At 43.7% G+C, this 9,704-nt stretch overlaps 1 protein-coding gene across 6 annotated transcripts in view; it reads right to left on the reverse strand.

Moving 5' to 3' along the window:
• The window catches only part of LMO7 (LIM domain 7), a 196,330-nt gene extending 187,310 nt beyond the window's left edge, over positions 1-9,020 (reverse strand). For 3 of the 6 annotated variants that reach the window (XM_054701383.1, XM_054701382.1, XM_037528914.2), the window contains exon 1: positions 8,891-8,996. In XM_054701383.1, coding sequence (XP_054557358.1) covers positions 8,891-8,950 — 60 coding nt within the window. In that variant the 5' untranslated portion in view covers positions 8,951-8,996. Of the gene's footprint in view, positions 1-8,890 lie in introns of all 6 variants that reach the window. The other 3 variants (XM_037528915.2, XM_054701384.1, XM_054701385.1) reach the window with 3 other exon arrangements.
• Between the last annotated feature and the right edge of the window lie 684 nt (positions 9,021-9,704).

Below are 9,704 nucleotides of genomic sequence, written 5' to 3' on the forward strand. Positions count from 1 at the left end.
TGTTGCTGTTGCTTTGTTTTATTAATTAGCATTCTCAAAGCCAGTGCTTTTCCATAACTCAAATACTGTTATATGGACATAAGTTTAAAAAGGAATGGGGGTGCATGTAAAAGGGGCAAGCTGGTGTCAACAGTAGTTCTTTCCCAGCCCAAGCACCCTTGGGAGGGAGAAGGAGGTGGCAGAAGGGGAGAAGAGAGAGAAAGTGGGAGGACAAGAACCAAACAAGTCTGCACAGTCCCTGCCACACTCAAGACAGAACTCTCAGGAGAAGCTTAAGGATTACTGTGTTTTACCAACGGCTAAAGAAACATCAAGGTACTCTATTACCTCAAAATGGCCAAGTGTTCATTCTTCATCTCCTCATTTTATAGCAAACTCTGTCTCCAAACAACCCCAAAGCAAATGACAACTCAGGAAGACACTTCCTTCATGGTCCTGCCCTGCTCGAGACTTTGGAGGCCCGCCTCACTGGCTTAGGGCCACTCTGAGCCTTTTGTGGCTTCACTTAGCAGAGCAGAATCCTTGTTTCAGCATTTATTAAAGGATCAGAATTTCTATTCTCACAAATAATGGGATGATTTCACTCATATGGGCTATAGAGAAGCAAAACAAACCCTAAAAACAGGACTGCAGAATTGCAGCTACTAGAGGAGGAAGAATGTTTCAGCTGCATCCTTCCCGCCTAGAGGAAACCCATGAGACTCCTGTTACATAAAGGTCTAACATCATTAGTAATCTGAGAAAAAATAGAGCATGCATCTTTTACCTTTTTGTATTTAAAAGAAAAATACAAATGACAATTTCCAGTTCTGGGCAAAATATGGAGAAGCTGGGGCCCTCAGTCCATGCCCAAGTTTGAAGATAAGCCCAAAACTTTCAGAGAGCAACTTGGTGATGAGCACCAACCAAGAAGCAAAAAGCATTCATTCCCTTTGGTCAAGTGTGTCCACTTCTCTAATGGTTCAAGAACACTGTTTTATTAGAGGTGCACATTCTTGGCATTTGCCTCCACTTTAACAGGAGTTCCATTTCTAGCTTCCCATGCCCATTGGAAGGCTCCCGGATGACTGACACTGTGCTGGAACCCTCCCAGTTCCTCAGGAAATAGGAAATACCCTGACCTATTTGTTTACACTTCCTGAATAAGGTTATTCTAATGGCCTCCCTGCCCTGATTCCTATTTGTGTGAATCACTTCCTTTCCAAGGAAATTTTGTGAACGCCCTCCTCTCATGCCTATAGTAGGGGTGGAGTGCCCTTCTAGAAGGGAACTCTCGAGTGACAAAAATATTCCATAGCTCTTGGTGTATGTGATAAAAAAAATCAGTAGCTGCTTTTTTAACTGAGGTAACACTGATTTACAACACGGTATATGATTCAGATCCACACCACACCCATCACCAAAGCACCCCTGGTCCTTTACCCCAGACCACTGGGACCCTCCCCTTCTGTTTCCACCCCTACCATTCTTCCCCCTCTAGTAGCTGCAATTCTATAGTCATATTTTCAGGGTTTGTTTTGTTTCTCTATAGTCCATATGAGTGAAATCATCCCATTATTTGTGAGAATAGAAATTCTGATCCTTAAATAAATGCAGAATACTTATTATTCAAAACATATTAGGGTAATTTGCTTTTAACTGGTGTGTACACCTGACCATGTAGGATTGCACTGAAGAAAACATTAGTTCAGATGATTAACTCAAACAGTAACCCCACTGATGAGAATCACTGCTTTGGGATATTCTTGTTATCTTATTTGAAATTTCTTTAACTTATGGTTATTCAAGTGCCACTGTTCCATATCCTTGCCAGAGTTTTGATAGTATAAATATCCCCTCTCGGGTACAGTCACCATAGCACTCCCACCACCTAAGCACACACAGTCTTCCACCAAAGTCCACTGTGTGCTCCTCTACTCCCACGCCCACTAGTCACCCTTCCCTCTCCTCCTCTGAAAACCAGCTTTCAGGAGTTAGCTTTACAGTTTGTCTTTGACCCTTTGTTTTTTTCTTTTTTTTAAGATTATTTATTTATTTGTTTGTTTGTTTGTTTATTTATTTATACAAGCACTGGGTACAGTCAGAAGCGCGGGAGGGTGAGAGAATTCACCAGAGCCAGAGCGGGGAGCAGAGCAGGCAGAAGGACCGAAGTACACTGCTGAGGGGAGCAGCGGGCGGCAGGAGAGGTCTGTGCGCCATGTGGGACCCTCCTCCGGTGGCCGGGGAGCAGCCGGGGATCGAACCAGTGCTGCAGAGGCTGCGGGCAGCTTTGCAACCCAGCATTCAACCGCTGCGCCACCGGGGAGGCCCCTTTGTTTGCTTTTTCTATACTCCACATATAAGTGAAACCATCCAGTATTCAAATTTCTCTTTCTGGCTTGTTTGACTTAACATAATCCCTTCCAACTCCATCCATGTTGCTACAAATGGCATGAGTTTATCCTTTTTGATCACTGAGTAGTATTCCATTGTGTATATATACTACATCTTCTTGATCTACTCATCTGTTCTGAGACATTTCGGTTGTTTCCCTATCTTGGCTATTGTAAACAATGTTATAAACATAGACGTGCAGGTTTCCTTTCAAATTAGTGTTTTTGTATTGAGGGGGGATAGATATCTATGTAGAATTGCTGGGTCCTATGACAGACCCATTTTCAGTCTTTTGAGAAACCTCCACACTGCTTTCTCTAGGGGCTGGACCAGTCTGCATTCCCACCAAAAGTAAGACAGTTCCTTTTTCTCTCCACACCTTCACCAGCATTTGTTATTTCTGGTCTTTTTGATAATGGGCCATTCTTGCACGGGTGAAGTAATGTCTCATTTTGGTTTTGATTTGCCTGATAAATGATGATAACCTTTTTTTTTTTTTTCATATGACTATTGTCTATCTGCATGGCTTCTTTGGAGAAGTACCTATTTAGCTCTTCTGCCCATTTTTTTGAGTAGGTTATTTTTCTTTTTGTTGAGATATATGAGCTCTTTAGAGATCTTTGATATCAGTCCCTTGTCAGATTTATGGTATGCAGATATTTTCTCTCACTCAGCTTTAGTTACAGTCACTTTTGCTATGCAGAATCTTTTTAGTTTGATGCATTCACAGTTGTTTAAACTCTTGTTTTTCTTGCTGCTGGAGACAAATCTGCAATGAGATCTCTGAAGCTTATGTCATGGAGTGTTTTGTCTGTTTTCTTCAATGTATTTTATGTATTCAGGTCTTACATCCAAGTTCTTTATCAACTTTTAGTTGATTGTTGTGTTTGGTGTGAGACGTGGTCTAATTTCATCTTTTATATGTGGCCATCCAACTTTTATCCTATATCTTGACTGGGGTACTGGTTACAGGGGGTATGCATATTTGACAAAACCCCCTCCGAGTGTAAAATAAAATTCATGCATTTCATTACGTGTGCACATTACCTAAACAAAAATAAACTATTCTAAGCAATGCCTAAAGGTTGTGCTGTATGTAACTTCAAGATCTCACAAGGACTAAAGTCACAATGCCCTAGCCCTGTGCACATATGTGTTAGCCAGAGCCTCGGCTCACCCGCTTCCTCTCTTGTGAGCTGCCCCACCCCTTGGGCACACTCAGGCTGCTCTTCAATGCCACACATGGTGCATTGTGCCAACTTCCACTGCAGCCATTATCTGCAGATGCTGTTGGGTTTCTTTGCATGTCTGTTCTTCAGAGGGTCATGCTTCTGTCTGGAGATCCAGGAAAAAGGCTAAGAATTTGGCAGGTGAAGCATTAAGGTCAGCCAGTACCTCCTGAAACAGAGTAGGTACATAATAGCCACTTTTGGATAACAAAAGGACTGAATGCAAATCCCCCTGAGGGAAGCCATTAATTTGAAAACCAGGTAGGATGGCATGATTCAGGAACAAGGTTGGTTCAGAAGAGGAAATGTTAGATAGAGGAGCAATCACTGTCACCCAAGATGAAGAACATTCTAGTAGTTGGTCCCCACCAAACAACTACCCAACCAAGGACTCAGGGTTACACACTGCAGCAAGTTTCCTCTGGAAGAAGGAATGAGTTATTGTCTTTAAAATCTCATCTTTAAATTTTGTTAGAACTACAGTCTTCAGATAGTACTTTCATTCAAAATGCACTTGCCAAGCACCATGCAATCCGCAGACAAAAGATACTTTTCCTGCCCTCAGTTCATCGTCTAATATGGAAAAATGGCTTAAATTTTACCACAAGTGCAGGAAAAGGAGAGCTACAGGGAGCAATAGAGGAGAGAAAGAAATGGATGGGACTTTGGAAGTTCAGAGACAATTTCACATAAAGGTTGATAGGGTCACAAAAAGGTTAGTCCGAGTACGGAGGAATGAAGTGGAGTAACAGCTATTAGGCAAACAAGGAATAACGAGTATTTCATCCACAACAGCCCAGAGGTGAACAGCACAGCAGTCTGTGCACTGAGAGACACCAGCAATTATATGGGAACACTAATTACTTCATATTCAATCTCTCATTTAACTGGCATAACCACAATGCAAGGGGCAAAGAAGAAAACTGAAACCTACAGAATTTAATTAGCAGAGTCAGGACTTGAACAATTATTTGATTCCAAACTGCTTTATATATATATATATATATTTAAAGATTTATTTATTTATTTATACAAGCACTGGGTACAGTCAAAAGTGTGGGAGGGTGAGAGAATTTGCCAGAGACAGAGGGGGGAACAGAACAGGCAGATTGAAAAGGAAAAAGAAAATGTCCTAAAATAAAGATGTGAGTGTGGACAGTCAGAGAGATAGACAGACAGACACCTGGTTATAGAGGGCTCTGAATGCTGTGCCTCAATGTATTTAGGTATTGTTGCCTTTCAAATCTTTTCAGAACTCTCCACAAAGGAACTAATAAAAATTAGGTTTAGATTTTAGAAAGCTAATTTGGCTTCAACAATTAGCATAAGAATTGCTTTCTAACCATCAAATTCTTAACCAATTTTTATCATCATAGTACTTTCAAGTTAAAAATCTGTTCACTGAAATTATATGCAAATACTGGAAATGCTTCTATGACCAAAGTAACATTTTCAAATGAATGTTCATGTCATTCCACATACACGTGAAAAACAACAGTACAAATCCATGAGAACTTCACTTAGTCTACAGACAAATATTTAATTTTTTATACCTAAGAGTCGCCTGTTTTTGTGTTTGAGTCATTTAAAATCCTTTTAGTAAATAAATGAAATACCAATGAGACTGAAAACTGGATATGACGTTCATTGCATTGGATGGCCACCAGTTTCCAGTTACCAGTTTATAAGTGAACGTGTGCAAAACAACAGTACAAATCCATGAGACCTTCATTTAGTTTACAGATGACACTGGTATGCACCAAGGATTCAAGTGCCCCAAGCAAACCCTTTCAGACCAGAGCACAGCTGTGGAATGATGTATTTTTCAGGGAAAGAAGAAACCATTTAGGAGGATTTTACCTAAATCAGTGGGGACCCACAGAATGCAATTCTTTAAATATCTAGCACCAACAGTGAACAAAGGTGGTAACCAACATGTCCCTAAGGATAAAATTGAAGCAGGTGGAAAAAAGATCAACTAGCTGGAGGTAACTAAGAAAGGAATCACATTCTGGTGGCTGGTTTGTCAAGGAGCTCAATTTGGCATCCCACTGGTTCTTCTACAGGGCTATAGTAACACTGAAAAACTTCCACCAAAAGGTAACAGGAAGGGCAGGTGAGCAGGAAGGTGGTGAATTAAGTGAGCCTGTCCTGCTCTGATCACAAAACTACCACTGTACCTAAACGCAACTAGAGAGCAACGTTCACTTACAAACTGGTAACTGGACACTGGTGACCATACAATGCAATGAACGTTATATCCATTTTCATTGGTATTTCGTTTATTTACTAAAAGGATTTTAAATGCCCCAAACACAAAAAAAAACAGGCAACTATTAGGTAGAGAAAATTAAAACATGTTGCATAAAAGGACTAAAATTAGAGGATCCAGGCTGCATTTTCTACCATTACATCACTGACTCCATGACCTTGCTAGAATCAAGCTCCCCCCTGCCTGTGCCTTCAAATCATTACATTATTTGGTTTAAATAAGTGTTTAATCATAAAGCTACACTGCTACATTATTAATATTCATGCAGCATTTGCAAAAAGATCATAATCTAATATCACCATGGTGAATTGCCTTAAAAGGTAGCATTTCTAGTTGCTTTGAACTGAACTAACGAGAAGTATATATACTCTTTAGTGTCAAAGCACAAGGTGAAGTAAAAATATCTTGAATGATAATAATTGGCAGAATAACAACAACTAGTCCTCATCTCTCCATTCTCTTTCCCTTAACCCTCCCACCCAAAAAATAAAAATCTTTAATTTTTGGTTTGGGAATAATACAGCAGCTCTTTAAAATCACAGATGAAGAATGGAAACAGCAAGGACATATTGACATAGACTCTGTCATCAAAGTTTTACAAGGTCACTGAGTTTCTTGACCTTGAGTTATCTGAAGCTGCAGCTGAAAATAAAGGTAGATTATATTACATATATTATATGTATCATGTTATATAACACTATACATATACATAGGTGTATGAATGACCTGCCAATGATTCAATATATGTAGAAGAAGTATAATACTTGGGGGAAATGGAGCAAGAATATTAATAAGCAGGGAAAAGATTTACATGATCATCTTCCACAATTTTCAAAATATTTATAAAATGCATTTTGAAATCAATATTTTATCTTCAGGGGCTGTCAGAGTTAATCATTTGCAGCATTGAGAGAATCATTCATTCTGCTTCTTTTGGCAAGATTAATTATTTTAAAATATTCACTTTGGTTGTGCATATTTGGTAAAGATAGATTTGGACACTAGCTAGAGAAAATAAACCTTACAGTGAACACACAGCTGTGACTTCAAATACTGAGTGTTCCCAAAGGATATGTGAATATGTAAGTTGTCTTCAATGGTATTCTCCATGGGGCAGCTACAGGGGGAGAAAAATCACCTAATTTCATTAACTATATTAAAATATGGCAATGTCACTAGAAAGACTCAGCACTCTACTAGAATTGAACAAAACAGTTTACAGGGTTGCCAAATCATTGCTGAAAACTCCTTTTAGATGGTGTGGATGGCAGTGGAAAGATGCATATATATATCATCATATATATCATATATCAACATATATCAAGCTCTATCATTATATCACAGCCCACCTCTCCTAGGCTTAGTAGATACAAACTCCCTGCCCCAAAGATCTTGCACAATCAAGGAATTTTCAGGTTTCAACAATCTCCATAATAAAAGAGAAAAAGGGTATAGAATCCAACGTAGTCACAGATTTCCTGAAGCAAATCTAGAGCAAGGAAACACACACTCCACACAGGAGACCTGTATGACTGAAAGTTGTCCCATTTCTTCCCTTCTTCTTCCCTTTATACCCAAACTCCCTCTCTACAAAAAGGCAACTTTAATTTCTTTTCTAAAATTACACAGAATTAAACATTACCAATGGAAAATTACCTCCAGAAGCCTTCACTTCAAAGTTTATGAATGAGGGAAGTTATTTCTCTTAACCACATTGCTGAGATTTTTCCATTCTCATTTCAATTCAAATATGTGTTTATTCCTCTCTCGACCTCCCTATACACCTAAGTCACCTTCAGACTAGGGCAAAGTTTCAGTTCAAAAATGATACCAAAAGCTAGTTTCTTAGACACCCGCTCCCCACTATCTAGTGGGTAACAATACACACGTTTCATTCCTTTTAGTGTAAGAACTATAACATTGAAAGTGTATTCTCTATTTTTTCTACGCATAATCATTCATTTCCTTAGGACAAATGAATTCTTTTGAAATGTTTGCTTTGGGATTACTGAATATCTTGTTTTTCCTGTGGAATATCTTTAAACCTAATTTGAATTTTTAAATATGTTGCACGTGACATCAATAGCTTCCAAATGACTGCCAGGCTGATGCTGGTAACAGTCGTCTGGCAAGCAGTTGTTCCTGTTTCACTTCTGCTGGAAAGACTACTTTTGCCTCATTTTAAAAGTCACTGTAATTTGATTTATAATCATGCACACCGGAAATCTATATAATGTTATAATGCAATATTACTCCGATTAAAAAAAAATGATAAGTCATTTTTTTCATCCAATAGAACAAAGGCCAGAACTCCTAGTATTAACCTTCTGCAGATAAGTGTAACCCTGAGACGTGGATGAAGACGCCTTTAAGAGAACTTCTTTTCTGTGCCAAGGAAGGGAATGGGAGAAATCCTTTTCTCATGTAGAGCTAGGAAATTAGCAATGAGACCTTAGTCCGGTGCTTTCGAATAGTACAAACCCTGCCTCCACCCCCGGGGCGGCGGGAAGAGCATCCGTCCTGGTGCCGCAGGTGTCTAACCTCCTCCTCGCGCCCCGCACACCGCGCGCGCTTCCTACGCAGGTACCGGCAGGCACGTGCCGGCATCTGCTGTCCCAGCCGCTGCAAAGAAACGCACCCGAGGACCCGGGGCCAGCTCTGCGCGGCAGAGAGCCATCGCCGGCGTCCCGGTGCCAACGTGGACGGGTCCCCGGAGACACTCGGTCCCGGAACTCGCCAGAGCGAGACCGTCGGGGGAAGGGCCGCGCTAAGCTTAACTGGAAAAGACAGGAGAAGCCGAGCTTGCAAAATCCCCCCAGCCCCTGGCCCTGCACTCCCGGAAAAAAAAAAAAAAAAAAAAAAAAAAAAAGCATCAGCAAACCAGACCCCGGCAGCTGCGCAGCCGCCGTGGTCAGGAAAACTGGCAGGAGCGCCGAGCGCCGGGGGCCGCTCTCACCGCGCTCCGCCCGCCCCAGGGTGCAAAGTCGTGCGCAGAAGTGGGGGTGCAGGCACTCACCTCCACCCATCGCTGGGCCTCCGCGAAGGCGACGGCGCAGTCGGTGTCTGCCTCCTCCATCCCTTCCAGGTCTAGAGCGAGAGCGGGAGAGAGAGACGAGTGGCGCGCGGAGGGGCCCGGGGTCCCGCGCGCGTCTCCGCCCGCCGCCCCGGCCTCTGCTCCGGCTGCGAGACGCCGGGGCTCGGGGTCCCTTTGTGGCGCCCTGCAGCTAGGAAGGTTTCGAAGTCACGAGGACTGAAGACGCGGCTTTCTTTAAAACTCCTGAAATCCACCCCAGGTCTGCGAGGACCGGCGCAGGGCGGCGCGGCACCCGCCCCACCAACCCAAGACTTCAAAAGTCGCAGCGCGGCCGCCGCCCTCCGGGAGCGGCCCCGCCCCGGCCCGGCCCACCCCCGCGCCCACCCCCGCGCGCACCCCGGGACCGCAGAGGCGCCGCTTCCGTCCGCCCCCGCCTCCCGGGGCTCCCGGCCGCCGCCGCCCTGCGGTCGGACTGTCTGGGCCAGGGGATGCCACCGGCCACCACGAGGCCGTGGCCCGCGCCGCGCTCGCGCACCCGCCGCCAGGACCGCGGCCCCGCCGGGAGGGGGTGCGCCCCCGCGCCCGCATCCCGCCCGCCTCCGCCCGCCTGGCCGCCTCCCCTCTCCCGGGGCCCCTGGAAGCGGCGCCCCCCCCCCCCCCGGCTGGTGGCCGCCCGGCCCGCCTGACATACCAGGAATAGCTGCACACAATTGCACCTTTCCCGGCCAAGAAACTTCCCCCGCGGGGGAGCGCGGCCCGCGGAGACTCGCGAACGCCGAGCCTGACCAGCCGCGCT

This window comes from Talpa occidentalis, unplaced genomic scaffold (genome assembly GCF_014898055.3).
Source record: "Talpa occidentalis isolate TD23 unplaced genomic scaffold, MPIMG_talOcc4v2.1 talOcc4.5, whole genome shotgun sequence".
Taxonomy (NCBI): Eukaryota; Metazoa; Chordata; class Mammalia; order Eulipotyphla; family Talpidae; genus Talpa; species Talpa occidentalis.